We start from the raw sequence: 21553 nt of genomic DNA, 5'->3' as shown, positions 1-21553 counted from the left end.
TTCACTTGGCCACAGAATGTTTATCAAAATTGGCCATATGCTGAGCCTTGTAGCAAGTCTCAAATAATTTCAAAGAATTAAAATCTTCAGAGGAAGTTCTCAAAATGAAAGGATAAATATGATCTAATCTCAACAGATGCAGGAAAAGCTTTTGATAAAATTCAGAACTGTTCATTATTTTTAAAGAAAGGAAAAAATTTGTAACAAACTAGGAAGAGAAGGAACTTTCTTTACTCTGATAAAGGTTATCAAGAAAAAATCTATAGTAGACATCAAGCTTAATGGTAACATTGAAAATTTTCTTCCGGAGATGAGGAAAGCAACAAGACTGTCTGCTCTCACCACTTCTCTTCAACGTTGTATTGAAAGTCCTAGCCAGGCCAATAAGGCAGAAAGAGAAATAAAAAGTGTAATGATTGGAAAGAAAGAAATAAAACTCTTTATTCACAGATATAATTATCACGTAGGAAATCCTAACAAAGCTGCAAATAAAATATTAAAATTAATAACAAATAATTGAAATTTTTTTTTTTTTTGGTGAGGAAGAGCAGTCCTGAGCTAACATCCATGCCAATCCTCCTCTTTTTTGCTGAGGAAGAGTGGCCGTGGGCTAACATCTGTGCCTATCTTCCTCCACTTTATATGGGACGCCGCCACAGCATGGCCTGACAAGCGGTGCGTTGGTGCGCGCCCGAGATCCAAACCCCGGCTGCCAGCAGCGGAGCGCGCACACTTAACCACTATGCCATGGGGCTGGCCCCTGAAAAAAATTTTAAAGATCTAATTTTTATTATCATTTAAAAATCAAGAACATAGAATAAATCTAATGCAAGATGTACAGAACAGAGAAAAATACGAAATATAATTGTAAGAAATTAAAGAAGACCTAAGTAAATGGCATGGTATGCCAAGTTCATTGATTGGAAGAGCAGATAATGTATAAAGTAAATGTAATCCTAATCAGAATACCAGCAGGATTTTCTTCTCTTTTTCTTTTTTTTAATGGGAATTGACAAGGTGATTAAAACATTTTCATGGAAATCCACATGGTTAGATAGCCCAGGCAGTCTTGGAAAACAAAGTTGGAGGACTTATACTACCGAATAAGAAGACTTCAGGGGCTGGCCCCATGACATTGTGGTTGGGTTCAGCGTGTTCCACTTTGGTGGCCCAGGTTTGCGGGTTCAGATCCCCGGCGCGGACATACACCATTCGTTGGCTATGCTGTGGCGGCAACCCACATATAAAGTGGAGGAAGATTGGTACAGAGGTTAGCTCAGGGCTGACCTTCCTCAAGCAAAAAAAAAGGAAGATTGGCAACAGATGTTAGCTCAGGGCTAATCTTCCTCAGCAAGAAATAAAAAAAAAAAGAATTCACAGGCACTTCATAAAAAAAGGACATCCCATGGCCAGTAGACATTGCCGATGGAATTTTAAAGTGTTTGAGCACTTTGGAAAACTGTTTGGAAGTATGTGCTGAAGCTGAATGTTCACATGTCACAGGAGCAAGCAGTTTTATTCCCAGGTTTATACCCAACAGAAATGCATACATGTGTTCACCAAAAGACATGTATGAGATTGTTTACAGTCTTGATAAGAGTGAAAACTGGAGACAACTCAAATATTCATCAAGAGGTAAATGGATAGATAAATTGTGATATATAGAGTACTGTATTGAAACAAAAAAGAACAAACTGTTGCAACATGGATGAATCTCACACACATAATATTGAGAAGAAGCGGCCAGATATGAGAGCACAAACTGTGTGATTCAGTTTAATTGAAGCCCCCAAAGTGGCAGGATGAATCTATTATGATGTAGTGGTGGTTACAGTAGTGGTTACTCAGAATAGTGGTTACTTTTAGGAGGGTCAAGGGAGGCTTTCTGGGTTATAAGTACTGGGTAGCTAGTACTTAGAAAAAATGGAAAAAATATGAATTTTGTCATTTTCTACATAGACAATTTTGTCATCTATAACTAAAGATAGTTTTAATTCTTCCTTTACAATCTAGATCACTTTTATTCCTTTTTCTTGACTTACTGTACTGGCTGGAAGCTCCAATACAATGTTGAATAGAAGTGATGGGAGTGGATATCCTGTCTTGTTTCTGATTTTAGGTCAGGGGTCAGCAAATTTTTTTCTTAATAGACCAAACAGTAAATATTTTAGACTTTGTGGGTCGTAAGTCTCTATTGCAGCTGTTTGACTCTGCCATTGTACCTCTAAATTTACCATAGATAATACATAAATGAATAGGCATGGCTGTGTTTCAATCAAAATAGGCAGGAGGGCCATAGTTTTCTGACCCCTATCTTAGAGGGAAAGCATTCAGTCTTTTACCATTAAGCATAATGTTAGCTCTAGGTTTTGTCAATGCCTTTGATCAGGCTGAGAAAGTTCCCTGCTATTCCTAGATTGCTGAGAGTTTTTATCAGGAAGAGATGCCGGATTTTGTCAAATGCTTTTTCTGTATCTGTTGAGATGATAATATGGTTTTTCTTTTTTGATTTGTTAATGTGGAGAATTGCATTCATTTATTTATTTTTAAAAATCTTTTTATTGTGGTAAAATACGCGTAACAAAATTTACCATCTTAACCATTTTTAAGTGTGCAGTTCAGTGGTATCTCATTGTAGTTTTGATTTGCATTTCCCTAGTAATTAGTGATGTTGAGCATCTGTTCATGTGCGAGTGGCCATTGGTACATCTTCTTTGGAGAAATGTCAATTCAAGTCCTTTGCCTAGGGTTTTTGAATAGGGTCGTATGATTTTTTGTTAAGTTGTGGGAGTTCTCTATATATTCTGGATGTTAATCCCTTATCAGATATATGATTTGCAATTATTTTCTCCCATTCTGTGAGTTGCCCTTATAAAGTGCAGTTTGTCTTATTTTTTTTGTTTGTTTATTGCTTGTGCCTTTGGTGTCATACCCAAGAAATCATTGACAAATCTAATGTTGTACAACTTTTTTTTTTTAATTTTTTGTTTATTGCAGTAACATTGGTTTATAACATTGTAAAAATTTCAGGTGTACATCATTATACTTCTATTTCTGCATAGATTACATAATGTTCACCACCCAAATACTAATTACAACCCATCACCACACACATGTACCGAATTATCCCTTTCGCCCTCCTCCCTCCCCCCTTCCCCTCTGGTAACCACCAATCCAATCTCTGTCCCTATGTGTTTGTTTATTATTGTTATTATCTACTACTTAATGAAGGAAATCATACGGTATTTGACCTTCTCCCTCTGACTTATTTCACTTTGCATTATACCCTCAATGTCCATCCATGTTGTCACAAATGGCTGGATTTCATCATTTCTTATGGCTGAGTAGTATTCCATTGTGTATATATACCACATCTTCTTTATCCATTCGTCCCCTGATGGGCACTTAGGTTGCTTCCAAGTCTTGTCTATTGTGAATAACGCTGCAGTGAACACAGGGGTGCATATACCTTTACAAATTGGTGTTTTCAAGTTCTTTGGATAAATACCCAACAGTGGAATAGCTGGATCATATGGTAGTTCTATCCTTGATTTTTTGAGGAATCTCCATACTGTTTTCCATAGTGGCTGCACCAGTTTGCACTCCCACCAGCAGTGTATGAGAGTTCCCTTCTCTCCACATCCTCTCCAACACGTGTTGTTTCCTATCTTGTTAATTATAGCCATTTTGATGGGCGTGAGGTGATATCTCATTGTAGTTTTGATTTGCATTTCCCTGATAGTTAGTGATTTTGAACATCTTTTCAGGTGTCTGTTGGCCATCTGTATATCTTCTTTGAAATGTCTGTTCAGGTCTTTTGCCTGTTTTTTAATTGGGTTGTTAGTTTTTTTGTTGTTGAGGTGTATGGGTTCTTTATATATTTTGGAGATTAACCCCTTATCAGATGTATAGTTTGCAAATATCTTCTCCTCATTGTTAGATTGTCTTTTCGTTTTGTTGATGGTTTCCTTTGCTGTGCAGAAGCTTTTTAGTTTGATGTAGTCCCATTTGTTTATTTTTTCTGTTGTTTCTCTTGCCTGGTCAGACATGGTGCTTGAAAATATGTTGCTAAGACCGATGTCGAAGAGCATACTGCCTATGTTTTGTTCTAGAAGTTTCATGGTTTCGGGTCTTGCATTCAAGTCTTTAATCCATTTGGAGTTAATTTCTGTGTATGGTGTAAGGTAAGGGTCTACTTTGATTTTTTTGCATGTGGCTATCCAGTTTTCCCAACACCATTTGTTGAAGAGACTTTCTTTTCCCCATTGTATGTTCTTGGCTCCTTTGTCAAAGATTAGCTGTCCATACATGTGTGGGTTTATTTCTGGGCTTTCGATTCTATTCCATTGATCTGTGTGTCTGTTTTTGTGCCAGTACCATGCTGTTTTGGTTACTATAGCTTTGTAGTATATTTTGAAATCAGGGAGTCTGATACCTCCAGCTTTGTTCTTTTTTCTCAGGATTCCTTTAGCTATTCGGGGTCTTTTGTTGTTCCATATAAATTTTAGGATTCTTTGCTCTATTTCTGTGAAAAATGTTGTTGGAACTTTGATAGGGATTGCATTGAATCTATAGATGGCTTTAGGAAGTATGGACATCTTAACTATGTTAATTCTTCCAATCCAAGAGCACGGAATATCTTTCCATTTCTTTGTGTCGTCTTCAGTTTCTTTCAGAAATGTTTTATAGTTTTTGGTGTACAGATCTTTCACCTCTTTGGTTAAGTTTATTCCTAGGTATTTTATTCTTTTTGTTGCAATTATAAATGGGATGGTATTCTTAATTTCTCTTTCTGCTACTTCGTTGTTAGTGTACAGAAATGCAACTGATTTTTGTATGTTGATTTTGTATCCTGCAACTTTACCGTATTCGTTTATTACTTCTAAAAGTTTTTTGGTGGATTCTTTAGGGTTTTCTATATATAAAATCATGTCATCTGCAAATAGTGACAGTTTCACTTCTTCCTTTCCAATTTGGATCCCTTTTATTTCTTTCTCTTGCCTGATTGCTCTGGCTAGGACTTCCTGTACTGTGTTAAATAGGAGTGGTGACAGTGGGCATCCTTGTCTGTTTCCGTTCTTAGAGGGATAGCTTTCAGTTTTTCACCATTGAGGATGATATTAGCTGTGGGTTTGTCATATATGGTCTTTATTATGTTGAGGTACTTTCCTTCTATACCCATTTTATTCAGAGTTTTTATCATAAATGGATGCTGTATCTTGTCAAATGCTTTCTCTGCATCTATTGAGATGATCATGTGATTTTTATTCTTCATTTTATTAATGTGGTGTATTACGTTGATTGATTTGCGAATGTTAAACCATCCCTGCATACCTGGAATAAATCCCACTTGATCATGGTGTATAATCTTTTTAACGTATTGTTGTATGCGATTTGCTAGTATTCTGTTGAGGATTTTTGCATCGATGTTCATCAGTGATATTGGCCTGTAATTTTCTTTTTTTGTGTTGTCCTTGTCTGGTTTTGGTATCAGGGTAATGTTGGCTTCGTGGAATGAGTTAGGGAGCTTCCCCCCCTCCTCAATTTTTTGGAAGAGTTTGAGAAGGATAGGTATTAAGTCTTCTTTGAATGTTTGGTAGAATTCACCAGGGAAGCCGTCTGGTCCTGGACTTTTATTTTTGGGGAGGTTTGTGATTACTGTTTCGATCTCCTTACTGTTGATTGGTCTATTCAAATTCTCTACTTCTTCTTGATTCAGTTTTGGAAGGTTGTATGATTCTAAGAATTTATCCATTTCTTCTGGATTGTCGAATTGGTTGGCATATAGCTTTTCATAGTATTCTCTTATAATCTTTTGTATTTCTGAGGTGTCTGTTGTAACCTCTCCTCTTTCATTTCTGATTTTACTTATTTGTGCCTTCTCTCTTTTTTTCTTGGTGAAAGGTTTGTCAATTTTGTTGATCTTTTCAAAGAAGCAGCTCTTGGTTTTATTAATTTTTTCTATTGTTTTTTTGGTCTCTATTTCATTTATTTCTGCTCTGATTTTTATTATTTCCCTTCTTCTACTGATTTTGGGCTTTGTTTGTTCTTCTTTTTCCAGTTCCTTTAGGTGCATTGTTAGATTGTTTATTTGAGATTTTTCTTGTTTGTTCAGATAGGCCTATATCGCTATAAACTTCCCTCTTAGAACCGCTTTTGCTGTATCCCATAAATTCTAGCATGTCGTATTTTCATTTTCATTTGTCTCTAGGTTTTTTTTGGTTTCTTCTTTGATTTCTTCGTTAACCCAGTCGTTGTGCAGTAGCATTTTGTTTAATCTCCATGTATTTGTGGCTTTTCTGATTTTCTTCCTATGGTTGATTTCTAGTTTCATACCGTTGTGGTCAGAAAAGATGCTTGGTATTATTTCAGTCTTCTTAAATTTATGGAGACTTGTTTTGTGGCCTAATATGTGATCAATCCTGGAGAATGTTCCATGTGCATTTGAAAAGAACGTGTATTCTTTGGTTTTTGGATGGAATGCTCTGTATATATCTACTAGGTCCATCTGTTCTAGTGTGTCGTTTAAGGCCAATGTTACAACTTTTGCCCTGTGTTTTCTTCTCAGAAGTGTTATAATTTTAGGTCTTACATTTAGGTCCTTGATCCATTTTGAGTTAATTTTTGAATGTGGTGTAAGGTAAGGGGCCAACTTCATTCTTCTGCATGTGCATATCCAGTTTTCCCAACACCATTTTGTTGAAAAGACTGTCCTTTCTCCATCGAATAGTCTTGGCACCCTTGTCAAAAACTATTTACATTTATTTATTTATAAATAAATCACCTCATCATTTATTTCCAGTCTCTCTATTCTATTCCATTCTCTCCCTGTACCAGTACCACACTGTTTTGATTACTGTAGCTATGTAGTAAGATTTGAAATTAGAAAGTGTGAGTCCTCCAGCTTTGTTCTTTTTCAAGATTGTTTTGGCTATTTGGGGTCCCTTGAGATTCCCTATGAATTTTAGGATGAGTTTTTCTATTTGTACAAAAAATGTAATTGGGATTTTGATAGTTAGATTGAGTTGAATCTGTAGATTGCTTTGGGCAATATTAACATTAACAATATTGAGTCTTCCAATCCATGAACATGGGATGTCTTTCCGTTTATTTATGTCTTCTTTAATTTCTTTCAGCATGTTTTGTATTTTTTATTGTACAAATCTTTCCCCTCCTGGGTTAAGTTGATTCCTGAGTTTTTGGGGGTTTTTTGATGCTATTGTAAATGGAATTTTGTAATTTCCTTTTCAGATCGTTCATTGTTAGTGTATAGAAAAGCAACTGATTTTATTTGACTTTGTATCCTGCTACTTTGGTGAGTTAATTTCTTAGCTTTAACAGTTTTTTCATGGAATTTTTAGGGTTTTTTACATATAAGATCATATCATCTACAGAGATCATTTTACTTCTTCCTTTCCATTTTGAATGTCTTTTATTTCTCTTTTTTGCCTAATTGTTCTAGCTAGAACTTCCAGTACTATTTTGAATAGAAGTGGTGAAAGTGGACATCCTTCACTTGTTCCTGATCTTAGAGGAAAAGCTTTCAGTCTTTCACCATTGAGTATGATGTTTGCTGGGGGGTTTTCTTATATGGCTTTTATTACATTGAGGTAGTTTCCTTGTGTTCCTAGTTTGTTGAGTGTTTTTATCATGAAAGGGTGTTAGCATTTTATCAGCTGCTTTTTCTGCATCAATTGAGATAATCATGTGGTTTTTTTCCTTCATTCTGTTAATGTGGTATATTACACATTAATTGATTTTCATATGTTGAACCATCCTTGCATTCCAAGAATAAATCCTACTTGGTCATGGTGAATGATCCTTTTAATATGCTGCTGAATTTGGTTTGCTAGTATTTTGTTGAGGAGTTTTGCATCAGTATTCATAAGGGATATTTTTCTCTAGTTTTGTTTTCTTGTTGTGTCTTTGTCTGACTTTGGTATCAGGGTAATATTGGCTTCATAGAATGAGTTAAGGGGTGTTTGCTTCTCTTTGCTTTTTGGAAAAAGTGTGAGAAGGATTGGTGTTGTTTCTTCTTTAAATGTTTGGTAGAATTCACCAGTGAAGCCATCAGGTCCAAGGCTTTTCTTTGTCAGGAGGTTTTTTGATTACAGATTCAATCTGTTTACTAGGTAAAGATCTACTGAGATTTTCTATTTCTTCATAATTCAGTCTTGTTAGGTTTTGTTTTTCTAGGAATTTGTCCAGTTCATCTAGGTTATCCAGTTTGTTGGCAGACAGTTGTTTATAGTGCTCTCTCATAATCCATTTCATTTTTGTAGAATCAGTAGTCATGTCTTCACTTTCATTTCTGACTTTAGTAATTTGAGTGTTCTCTCTCTTTTTCTTAGTTTGTCTAGCTAGAAGTTTGTCAATTTTGTTGACCTTTTCAAAGAACCAACTTGTGGTTTCATTGATTTTTCTGTAATGTTTTTCTATTCTCTATTTTCTTTATCTCTGCCCTAATCTTTATTATTTCATTCCTTCTGCTAGCTTTGGGTTTAATTTGTTCTTTTTCTAGCTCCTTAAGATATAAAGTTAGTTTGTTGACTTGAGATCTTTCTTATTTCTTAATGTGTGAGAGTTTATAGCTATAAATTTCCCACTTAACATTGCTTTTGCTCTGTCCCATAAGTTTTGTTATGTTGTGTTTTAATTTGCATTTTGTTTCTAATTATTTTCTAATTTTCCTTGTGATTTCTTCTTTGATTTTTTGTTTGTTTAAATAATTTATTTTTGAATGTTAAACCAACCTTGCATTCCTGGGACAAACTCCACTTGGTTATGATGTATTATCCTTTTTCTGTATTGTTGGATTCAGTTTGCTAAAATTTTGTTTCGAATTTTTGCATCTATGTTTATGAGGAATATTGTTCTACAGTTTTCTTTGTTTATAATGTCTTTTTTTTTTTATGGTGAAGAAGATTGGCCCTGAGCTAACATCTGTGCCAATCCTCCTCTTTTTTTTTTTTTATATGTGGGATGCTGCCACAGCATGGCATGACAAGCAGTGTGTAGGTCCATGCCTGGGATCTGAACCCGCGAACCCTGGGCAGCTGAAGCAGAGTTTGTGAACTTAACTACTGTGCCATTGGGCCAGCCCCAGTTTATAATGTCTTTACCAGGATTTGGTATCAGAGTAATGACCTCGTGGGATGAGTTGGTAAGAATTCTCTTCTTTAGTTTTCTGGAAAAGGTAATGTACAATTGGTATTATTTCTTCCTTAAACATTTGGTAGAATTCTCCAGTGAAGCCGTCTGGGCCTGGAGTTTTTTTTGTGGAAAAGTTTGTAACTACAAATCCAATTTTTTATATAGATACTTCCTCTTTTTTTTTTTTAATTTTTATTTATTTTTTCCCCCAAAGCCCCAGTAGATAGTTGTATGTCATAGCTGCACTTCCTTCTAGTTGCTGTATGTGGGACGCGGCCTCAGCATGGCCGGAGAAGCAGTGCGTCGGTGCGTGCCCGGGATCCGAACCCGGGTCACCAGCAGCAGAGCACGTGCACTTAACCGCTAAGCCATGGGGCCGGCCCTATATAGATACTTCTTGAGTGAGCTTTGTTTGTGTCTTTCAGGGAATCTGTCCATTTCACCTGAGTTATTGAATTTATTGGCATAAACTTGTTCATAATACTCATTTATTATCTCTTAGATATTTGTAGAGTCTGAAGTGTTGTCTCTGCTCTCATTCCTGATATTGCAATTTGTGTATTCTCTCTTTTTTCCTGATTAATCTCGCTAAAAATTTATCAAATTTATCTTCTCAATGAACTGGTTTTTTATTTTATTTATTGTTTTTGTTTCTCCATTTCATTCTATTTTCAGATCTGTACTCTGGTCTTTATTTTATTTTATTTATTTTTAAGATCGAGACTGATATATATATATTTTTTTTGTGAGGAAGATCAGCCCTGAGCTAACATCTGCCAATCCTCCTCTTTTTTTTTTTTTTTTGTGAGGAGATCAGCCCTGAGCTAACATCCGCCAATCCTCCTCTTTTTTTTTTGCTGAGGAAGACGGCCCTGGGCTAACATCGGTGCCCATCTTCCTCCACTTTATATGGGACGCCGCCACAGCATGGCTTACCAAGCAGTGCATCGGTGCATGCCCGGGATCCGAACCAACGAAGCCCGGGCCGCCGCAGCGGAGCGCGCGCACTTAACCGCTTGCGCCACCGGGCCGGCCCCGCCAATCCTCCTCTTTTTGCTGAGGAAGACTGGCCCTGGGCTAACATCCATGCCCATCTTCCTCTACTTTATATGGGATGCTGCCACAGCATGGCTTGCCAAGTGGTGCGTCTGTGCACGCCCGGGATCCGAACCGGCGAACCCTGGGTCGCCTTAGTGGAGCGTGCGCACTTAACCGCTTGCGCCACCAGGCCGGCGCCTAGACTGATTTTGTTTTTATTGAAGTATAGTTGACATACAATATTGTATTAGTTTCAGGTGTACAACACAGTGATTTGACATTTATTTACATTACAAAATGATCACCCTGATAAGACTAGTAACCATTTGTCACCATACAAAGTTATTACAATATTGTTGACTATATTCCCTCTGCTGGACATTACATCTCCATGATTCATTTATTTTATGACTGAAAGTTTGTACTTCTTATCCTCTTCACCTCTTTGGCCCTTCCTGACTCCGACTGCCTCTGGCAACTGCTGGTTTGTTCTCTGTATCTATGAGTCTGTCTGTGTTTTTTTTTGTTTGTTCATTTGGTTTGTTTTTAGATTCCACATGTAAGTGAAATCGTATGGTATTCTTTCTCTGTCTAGCTTATTTCACGTGGCATAATACCTTCTAGATCCATCCATGCTGTCACAAATAGGAGGATTTCATTCTTTTTTTTTTATGGCTGAGTAATATTCCCTTGTATACCACATCTTCTTTATCTGTTCATCTGTTGATAGATGCTTAGGTTCTTTCCATATCTTGGCTATTGTAAATAATGCTGTGAACATGGGGGTGCGTATATATTTTCAAATTACTGTTTTTTTATTTTTTGAGAAAGATTAGGCTGAGCCAACATCCATTGCCAATCCTCCTCTTTTTTCTGAGGAAGATTGGCCCTGAGCTACCATCCGTGCCCATCTTTCTCCATTTTTTTTTTTTTTTTTAAATATGTGGGATGCCTGCCACAACATGGCCTAACAAGTGGTGCATGGGTGCACGCCCGGGATCCGAACCTGTGATCCCCAGGCTGCCGAAGCAGAGCGTGCGAACTTAACCACTACACCACCAGGCTGGCCCCAGTGTTTTTGTTTTCTTCAGATAAATACCCAGAAGTGGTATTGCTGGATTGTATGATGGTTCTATTTTTAATTTTTTGAGGAACTTCCATACTGTTTTCTGTAGTGGTTGTACCAATTTATATTCCCATCAACAGTGCACAAGGGTTCCCTTTTTTCCACATCCTTGCCAACACTTGTTATTTGTTGTCTTTTTGATAATAGCCATTCCAACAGTTGTGAAGTGACATCTCATTGTGGTGATTTGTATTTCCCTGATGATTATTGATGTTGAGCCATCTTTTCATATCTATTGGCCATCTCTTATCTTTGGAAAAATATCTATTCAGATCCTCTGCCCATTTTTTAATTGGATTGTTTGGTTGGTTGGTATTGAGTTGTATGAGTTTTTTATATACTTTGGATATTAACCCCTTATCAGATATATCATTTGCAAATATATTATTCTATTCAGTAGATTGCCTTTTTGTTTTGTTGATGGTTAACTTTGCTGTGCAAAAGCTTTTTAGTTTGATGTAGTCCCATTTGTTTATTTTTGCTTTTGTTGCCCTTGCCTGAGGAGACAGATTCAAAAATATATTGCTAAGATCAAAAAGAGTTTACTATCTACATTTTATTCTAGGAGTTTTGTGGTTTCAGGTCTTACATTTAAGTCTTTAATCCATTTTGAGTTTATTTTTGTCTATGGTATAAGAAACTAGTCCAGTTTCATTCTTTTGCATATATCTGTCCAGTTTTCCCAACACCATTTATTGAAGAGACTGTCTTTTCCCCATTATATATTCTTGTCTCCTCTGTTATAAATTAATTGACCACATAGGTGTGGGTTTATTTCTGGGCTTTTTATTCTATTCTATTGATCTGTGTCTTTTCTTTTGCCATCGCCATACTGTTTTGATTACTATAGTTTTGTAGTATAGTTCAAAATCAGGGAGTGTGATATCTCCAGCTTTGTTCTTCTTTCTCAAGATTGCTTTGACTATTCAGGGTTTTTTGTGGTTCCATACAGATTTTAGGATTAGTTGTTCCAGTTCTGTGAAAAATGCCATTGGTCTTTTAATAGGAATTGCATTGACTCTGTAGATTGCTTTGGGTCGTTCGGACATTCTGACAATATTAATTCTTCCAATCCATATGCACGGTATATGTTTTCATTTCTTTGTGTCATCATTAATTTCTTTCATCAGTGTCATATAGTTTTCAGTAGACGGGTCTTTCACCTTTATTGTTAAATTTATTCCTAGGTATTTTCTTTTCAATGTAATTGTGAATGGGATTGTTTTCTTAATTTCTCTTTCTGGTAATTCGTTGTTATTATATAGAAATGCAGCTGATTTCTGTATATTTGTTTTGTATCCTGCAATTTCACTGAATTCATTTATTAGTTCTAATGGTTTTTTGGTGGAGTCTTTAGGGTTTTCCGTATATAGTATGATGTCATCTGCAAGTAGTGACAGTTTCACTTCTTCCTTTCCAATTTGGATGTCTTTTATTTATTTATTTTCTTGTCTGATTGCTCTGGCTAGGACTTTCAACACTATGTTGAATAAGAGTGGTGAGAGTGAGCATCCTTGTCTTGTTCCTAATCTTAGAGGAAAAGTCTTCAGCTTTTCACCATTAGCTATGATGTTATTTGTGAGTTTGTTGTATATGGCCTTTATTATTTTGATGTGTGTTCACTCTATACCCACTTTCTTGAGGGTTTTTATCATAAATAGATATTGAATTTTGTCATCTGCTTTTTCTGCATCTATTGAGATAATCGTATGATTCTATCCTTTTTTTTTAATCTGATGTGTCACATTGATTTGCAGATATTGAACCATCCTTGCATCCCTGGAATAAATCCCACTTGATTTATGTGGGATCTTGGTGTATGATCCTTTTGATGTGTTGTTCAATTCGGTTTGCTAATATTTTGTTGAGGATTTTTACATCTATGTTCATCGGGGATATTGGCCTATAATTTCCCTTTTTTGTGACTTCTGTGTCTGGTTTTGGTATCAGAGTAATGCTGGCCTTGTAGAGTGAGTTTGGGAGTGATCCTTCCTCTTCATTTTTTTGGAGTAGTTTGAGAAGGATAGATATTAACTTTTCTTTAAATATTTGGTAGAATTCACCTGTGAAGCTGTCTGGTCCTGGAGTTTTGTTTGTTGGGAGTTTTTTGATTACTGATTCAATTTCATTACTAGTAACAGTCTGTTCGAATTTGCTATTTCTTTGTTGTTCAGTCTTGGAAGATTGTGTGATTCTCGGAATTTATACATTTCTTCTAGGTTGTTCAATTTGTTGACATATAACTGTTCATAATAATTTCTTATGATCCTTTGTGTTTCTGTGGTGTCTGTTGTAACTTTTTCTCTTTCATTTCTGATTTTATTTATTTGAGCCCTCTCTTTTTTTCTTGATGATTCTGGCTAATGATTTGTTAATTTTGTTTATCTTTTCAAAGAACCAGCTTCTAGTTTCATTGATTTTTTTTTTTCTATTTTTTTTAGTCTTTCATTCATTTATTCCCATTTTGATCTTTATTATATCCTTCCTTCTGCTAACTTTGGGCTTTGTTTTTTTTTTTTTTTTTAATTAATTAATTTATTTTTTTCCCCCAAAGCCCCAGTAGATAGTTGTATGTCATAGCTGCATAACCTTCTAGTTGCTCTATGTGGGATGCGGCCTCAGCATGGCCGGAGAAGCGGTGCGTCGGTGCGCACCCGGGATGCCAACCCGGGCCGCCAGCAGTGGAGTGCGCGCACTTAACCGCTAAGGCACGGGGCCGGCCTGGGCTTTGTTTATTCTTCTTTTTCTAGTTCCTTTAGGTATAAAGTTAGATTGTTTGAGATTTTTCTTGTTTCTTGAGATAGGCCTGTGTTGCTATAAACTTCCCTCTTAGATAACTACTTTTGCTACATTTCTTAAATTATGGACTGTTGTGTTTTTGTTTTCATTTGTCTCAAGGTATTTTTTGATTTCTCTTTGATTTCTTCATGACCCATTGGTTGTTTAGTAGCATATTGTTTAGCCTCCAACTGTTTCTGTTTTTTCCAGTTTTCTTCTTGTTGTTGATTTCTGGTATCATACTGTTGTGATCAGGAAAGATGCTTGATGTGATTTCAGTCTTCTTAAATTTATTAAGACTTGTTTTGTAGCCTATGCTATCTATCCTGGAGAATGTTCCATGTGCATTCAAAAAGAATGTGTATTCTGCTGTTTTTAAATGGAATGTTTTGTATATATCTCTAAAGTCCACCTGGCCGAATGCATCCTTTAAGGCCAGTGTTTCCTTATTGATCTTCTGTCTGGATGATCTTTCCATTGATGTAAGTGGAGTGTTAAAGTCCTCTACTATTATTGTGTTTCTGTCAATTTCTCCTTTTATGTTTACTGATATTTGCTTTATGTATTTAGGTGCTCCTATGTTGGGCACATAGATATTTACAAGTGTTATATCCTCTTGTTGGATGGTTCCCTTTATCATTATGTAACGCCCTTTTTTTTGTCTCTCCTTACAATTTTTGTTTTAAAGTCTATTTTGTCTGATATAAGTATTTCTACCCCAGCTTTCTCTTTACTTCATTTGCATGGAATATCTTTTTCCATCTTTCACTTTCAGTCTGTGAGTGTCTTTAGATCTGAAGTGTGTCTGTTGTAGGCAGCATGTATATGGGTCTTGTTTGTTTTTTTATCCATTCAGCCACTCTGTCTTTTTTTTGTGTGTGTGTGTGAGGAAAATCAGCCCTGTGCTAACATTTCCCAATCCTCTTTTTTTGCTGAGGAAGACTGGCCCTGGGCTAACATCCATGCCCATCTTCCTCCACTTTATATGGGACGCTGCCACAGCGTGGCTTGCCAAGCAGTGCATTGGTGCGCGCCTGGGGTCCGAACCGGCGAACCCAGGGCCGCCGCAGCAGAGCGTGCGCACTTAACCGCTTGCGCCACCGAGCCGGCCCCTGACTCTATGTCTGGGCTGGCCCCCCACTCTATGTCTTTTCATTGGAGCATTTAGTCCATTTACATTTAAAGTAATTATTGATAGGTATGTACTTATTGCTATTTTGTTACTTGTTTTCTGGATGTTTTTGTAGTTCTTCTCTGTTTCTTTCTACTTGTCTTACTCTCTTCCCTTGTACTCTGGTCTTTATTATTTCCCTTCTGCTTACTTTGGGTTTTATTTGCTCTTCTTTAGTTTCTTAAGATAGAAATTGTTGTCTTGATTTGAAGCTTTTCTTTTTTTCTGCCATAGACATTTATTGCTAGAAATTTCCGCTAAATACCACTTTAGTACCCACAAATTTTTATATATTGTGTATTCATTTTCATTCTGTTTAAAATACTTACTATTTTAATTTCCTTTCAGATTTCTTCTTTTGACCTATGGATTATTTAGAAGTATACCATTTAGTTTCCAAATACTTGAGGATTTTCCAGAGATCTTTCTATTTTGATTTCTTATTTAATTCCATTGTGGTCAGAGAACATACTGTCTATGACTTGAATCCCTTTTAAATTTATTGAGACTCATTTTTTGACCCAGAATATGATATATAGTTTTAAAAAATGCTATTCTGCTGTTGTTTGGAGAATATTCTATAAATGTCAATTAGGTCCCATTGGTTAGAGTGCATTTCTGTGTCTTTAACTATTTTCTGTCTACTTACTCTGTCAATTGTTGAGCAAGGGGTATTGGAATCTCTTGACTGTAGTTATGCATTTCTCTATTTCTCCTTGCAGTTCTAATAGTTTTTGCTTTGTGTATTTTGAAACTGTTATTAGGTACATAAATGTTAAGATTATGTCCTCTTGAGAAATTCACCTCTGTCATTATGAAATGATCTTCTTTATCCACGATAATGCTCTTTGCTCCGAAGTCTACTTTGTCTGATATTAATACACTCACTCTAGCTTTCTTTTGATTACACTTGGCATGGTATATATTTTTCTAGTGCATTTCTATGTGTATTACCATATTACTGTTTTTTAAGGTTATTGTCCTAATGATTACTTTAGGGGTTACAATATACATCTTATCACAGTTTACTTTAAGGTTTTTCTGACTTAATTTGGTAAAATAGAGCAACTTTGCTCCAGTGTAGGTCCATTTCCTCCCTCTTCCTTTGTGCTATTATTGTCATATATATTAGATTTATTTGTGTCATAAACCCAATAGTAGTGTTATAATTATTGCTTTATACAATATTATGTTTTTTCAAAAATTAAAAGAAGAAAAGTGATGAAAAAAGCTTCAGGCAAGAGGGTCACAGCCCCCCACTCTTCTTGCCTGAAGTTTTAGTCTGTTTTCGTAATCAGCCCTGAAATGATTATTTTTGACTGTTTATCCAGTTTTATATTTGCTTTTTAGGGAGAGGATTTGTCTACCTCTGCTCCAGCACAGCCAGCAGTTTCCTAGCATGCTTCCTTTTGGGGTTCTTTTTTATTTTCCTGACCCTCTTGCACTAAGCAAGAACAAAGGAGCACTTACCCTTTATTCTCCCTGGTTGTGTGTCCCCATGGATTGAAGAGAGTCAGTAGAGTAAGAATTCATGGACAGATAAAAATAACTCAGTCCTTCACAGCCTCCTCTGAAATATTAGGCTATCTGTAGACAAATAGGAGAAAAGGAAGTTCTCTTAATAAACTGTGTGAAGTGTTCATATGACACTTGCTAGTGTCTACCTGGATAAGCCAGGCTCTTGTGGTCTCACCACACTCCCTCAGGCCACTACTCATTCCCGCATTTTGAAGCTTGTAGGGTGAGTGAATTCTCTGCATAAAGGTAGCTTTCCTCTCCTGAAGACATTGGCCCCAAAAGCTCAGGTTTCTTGTGATTTTCTTGGTCACTGCGTGCTGGGAGTGGCTGGGGAATAGAGAAGCATCCTCTGCACACATGACTTCTCTTCTCCTTGTCTGTCCAACGTTGAAAGTGGAATGTTATTTCTGTTGATACCCCTCCTCACTTTTAAATAGAGCTTCAGTCTCTTGGGAAAACATTACAGAGTGCCACTTTCCCCTGACTCTTCCTTCCCTTTCTTCCCTTTCCACCTTCCTAGCATCTTCCTGTGATTCAGGTGAGGACTGGGGTAGGTGGGAGTGGAATGGGAAAGGTTAGGAAAGCTGGGAGTCCTGCCTGTAGACAGAGAGCAGCTAAAATAATGCATTTAGAATTCCTGATAGTCAAAGCAAAGCTGAGTTGCTTTAATTTCCTCTTCTATAACTGGAATCTTAGGTTGTAGGATTGGCTTCCCAGAGTTAAATTAAAAAGATGCTGGCAGTAGATAAGGGTTTTGACCTGAATCAAATCTAGGTTGAAAGTCTGAATTTTTTTATTTTACATTGTCACTTTGCATGGAAGCTGTTTGCATACAGAAAGATCTTATTGTTTGTAAATATCACTGTGTTCCAGGGATTAAAAATACTTGAACAAAAGGAAAAAGAATGGCCAGATTTGTAGTTGCACCCATTCTTTATGTGGACTTGCATATAGTCACAAGTTCTCTACAGTGAAGGGTCAGGACTGCCACGGTCTAATCATTCTCTGTCCTGATGACATGATGTCTTCATGCAGAAAGCTCATGGTGGCCGGGCCAGAAGGTCATGTGTCTACAAGAAGCCACCAGGGAATAGGGAGAACTCACGTCGCCAGGCTCTTCCTGGGCCTGTGTCCTCTGTTGCACACAGCAGGGTTAGACGATCGCCTCATGGTCATAGTGGAGTGAAGGAACTGTTTCCTGTTTTCAGGGGATTCCTTTTAATGCCAAACATAGCAGCTGGGAAACAAAGTTTTCCCAGAATCACAGTGTACTTCTTGTGTTCTGTTTAAACTTGATTTGACAGTAACTATTAACATCTATTTCCAGAAATGTCAGGGCTGTAATTTTTTAATTTAATTGTTTAGTACCATTACCATAAATTAGTTTGATCAGTGTTTTAGTGTGCAACAGGTAACACTACTCAATCAAGTTTTTTTCCCCCCGCTGGCTGGCACCAATTAGATATTTCTATACAGGTGAAAGAGTGGAGGAATTACATATAGCACCACTTCTTAAATGCTGATCTTCACTTTTCTCATTGTGCACATCTTTCAGAGCTACATTCAGGGCCCATAAATTTGGAAAGATATTCTATAATGGTGACCCAGCTGCCTGGCGGAGGCATGGACTGTCGACAGCAATAGCCGTCTCTCAGATTTCATCAACAGAATGGGCCTGTGAAAGTGCTGGAGGTGGGAGGGACTTGAGGATTTTTAACAGGGCCATGGAGGCTTGTCGTTCTCCTTAACTCAGGGTCTGTTCCTCTTGCCTTCATTCTTTCCCCATTTAACTCCCACTGATGACATAGAGAAAACCTGGTGATGTAGTAAAGTAGTGTGATTGCCAGTGCTCTCTGTTAGCTTTGAGATAATTGTCTCAGGAGTTCATTTGCTTAGATAAAATTTGAAGTGCTTCACCTGAATCAGCACCCCAAATTCCATTCTCAGAAGTTGGAGAAAGTCAGACTTGAGACGGTCCCTAGAAATCACACAGACACAGGTGAGGAAACTACAAATCAGAAAGGTGACGTGCTGCCTGAGGTCATACAATAGGGTCTCCATGCACCCAGCCCCAGGCTCTTTCTACTAAGCCATCCTGCCTCCCCAGCAGTGTCCTGGAATCTTCAGTAAGTTTCCAGTAAGTAGATATTTTTATTATGAGTAACACTGAGAAATAGAAGTGAAATCAGATAAGTAACATTTTCAAGAGCTGCTTAATTATCTTGCTAAAAGCAGAATCATTAAATTGTCTGGGTCAAAGAATCTTTATGTATCATCTCAAATAGTCTTTTACTTCCTTACATCATGAGAAATCTTTTTTTTTCCTTATGCTTCATGCACTTTGGATGGGATGCCAACATAACAATGTGAAGTCTACACAAGAGTTGAAATTTGACAGGTTAATTTCATTATGTACATGATGCTCTGGCTTCTCACAAATGAGTTTAGCCCGAGGTCATTCAGGAAATTTAGGTTGACCTCTCCATTTGTGGAAGCAGGTTATTTGTAAAGATGCTCTTCTGCTGCTTTATGACATATAATTATGGAAAGGGTAATTAACCATTAGATACTGTGGGGAGGAGGAAAGAGAAACTAGTTTCCTTTCTGAATGGGCTCTTTAATCCAGGAGAAAGGAGGCTGGTCTGGTTATTTACTGCTGCATAACAAACACCACCCCAAAAGTTAATGGCTTAAAATAACAATGACGTTTATTTAGCTCATAAATCTATGGTTTGGGTGGGGCTTAGTGAGGACAGCTCATCTCTACTCCACGCAGCTTCATCCGAGGCACTCGGAAGGGGCTGGAACCATCTGAGGCTCTCGTCCTCACCTGCCTGATGGTTGATGGTGGCTGGTGGCTGAGACTTTCACTGGGCTGTGACTGGAAATCTACATCCAGCTTCTTCATGTAGCCTGGGCTTCCTCACAGCATGCTGGCTGCATTCCAGGGCAAATGTCCCCAGAAAGAGAGACAGGCAAAAGTCTCTTCACCTTTTTTGACCTAGTCTTGGAAGTCACATAGTGTCTCATCTGCCGCGTTCTGTTTGTCAAGGCACTCACAAAGGCCTGCCCAGTTACAAGCGGAAGGGAAACAGATGCCACCTGTTGATGGGGCACAGCAAGGTTCTGAAGAAGATGTAGGGCCAGAAATATTGCCATGGCCATTTTTGAAAAATGCAGTCTGCCACAGAGACTATTGTCTCTTATTTAAGAAAGTAGAGAAGCTAATAACGTGACACTAACGTGGCAGAACCTTATAATGATTTTTAAAAAAACATTGCCTCACAGATGGGAAGGATCCTGGGTACAGTAGTGATCATCTGGTGAAGAATTCCACCATATGTAAGCTAGATGTGTTTACAGGTCCATGTAGCGAATCACCTAGATATAGCCTGTGTCATGGAACACTCAGGACATGACCCTCTGCCTTTTAGAGCCTACCTAGGGTGTCTTCCATCAGACAGCACCTTTGGACTGTATCTGCCTGCATCTGGTTCTACCATGGTTTAACCCTGTACGGCATTCAGTTACAAACTCTGAAATACTGGGAATAAGTAAAAAGCTTAAAAACTGAAAGAGCCTATGTGGCACTTAAATGTGTTTGTGGCCCTGGGATTCCTTTTTTTTCTTTCCAACAACTGTATTGAGGTAGAATTGACATAATAAACTGCATGTATTTAAAGTTTACAATTTGATGACTTTTGACTTGTGTACGCCTGGAAACTACTCCACGTATGATGAACATATTGATCTCTGTGCAAGTTTCCTAGTGCCCCTTTGTACTCCCTTCATCCTGCCTCTCCCCACCACCACCACCATCCCCAGGCAACCATTGGTGTGCTGTCACTGTGTGGTGTTTGCATTTTTTATAATTTTGTATAAATGGAATTCATAGCATGTATAGTTTGGGGAGGGTTCTGGCTTCTTTCACTTAGCATAATTGTTTTGAGATTCATTCATATTGATGTGTGTGTCAATAATGCATTCTTTTTTTTTCCTGAGGTGAGGTCCATTTTATGGATACATCACCATTTGCTTATTCGTTCAGCTGTTGATGGACAGTTGGCTTGTTTCCAGTTATTGCTTATTGTCAGTGAAACTCCTGTGAACATTCATGTGCAAGTGTTTGTATAGACATCTGAAAAGTGGATTGGCTGGATCAGTGGTAGGCACAGGTGTAACTTTGTAAGACGCTGCCGGGGGCTGGCCCGGTTGTAGTTAAGTTCGCGTGCTCCGCTTCAAATCCCAGGTGCAGACGGACGCACCGCTCATCAAGCCCAGGCTGTGGTGGCGTCCAGCGTACAAAATGGAGAAAGATGGGCACAGATGTTAGCTCAGGGCCAATCTTCCTCAGAAAAAAGAAGAGGACTGGCATGAGATGTGAGCTCAGGGCCAGTCTTCCTCACACACAAAAAATAATCAGCAGCAGCAGCTGCCAAACCATCTTCCAAAGTGGCTGTAACCATTTTACGTTCCCAGCAGTGTACAAGAGTTCCAGTTCCTTTATATCCTCACCAAGACTTTGGTCGGCCTCTAGCCATTCTAATAGGCCTGTAGTGATTATAATTTTGCAATTGCCTATGAACTGTGGTGTTGAGCATATTTCCATGTGCTTATTTGCCATCCATGTGTCTTCTTTGGTGAAGTGTCTGTGCACAACCAGAGAGGTCATTAAATACAAGGAGAGATATAATGCAGTTTAGATCATGACCTTTGCCCTCAAGGAACTTTCACAATTATTTCTAAAACATAAGCATATTTCCAGGCCT

General features: G+C 37.6%; 1 protein-coding gene across 3 annotated transcripts in view; it reads left to right on the top strand.

Annotated features, from left to right (window-relative positions):
* The window catches only part of SPECC1L (sperm antigen with calponin homology and coiled-coil domains 1 like), a 155901-nt gene that overhangs the window by 115187 nt on the left and 19161 nt on the right, over positions 1–21553 (top strand). Inside the window, exon 15 of one of the 3 annotated variants that reach the window (XM_058531968.1) lies at positions 7252–7315. The exons of the other annotated variants lie outside the window; for them this stretch is intronic. Within the exon in view, the coding sequence (XP_058387951.1) occupies positions 7252–7266 (15 nt within the window). The 3' untranslated portion in view covers positions 7267–7315. The remainder of the gene's footprint in view (positions 1–7251; positions 7316–21553) is intronic. 3 annotated transcript variants of the gene reach the window in all.

The sequence above is a fragment of the Diceros bicornis genome, chromosome 35, assembly GCF_020826845.1.
Source record: "Diceros bicornis minor isolate mBicDic1 chromosome 35, mDicBic1.mat.cur, whole genome shotgun sequence".
Taxonomy (NCBI): domain Eukaryota; kingdom Metazoa; phylum Chordata; class Mammalia; order Perissodactyla; family Rhinocerotidae; genus Diceros; species Diceros bicornis.
Note: the sequence above shows the minus strand (reverse complement) of the source record. Positions and strands in the feature narration are given on the sequence as shown.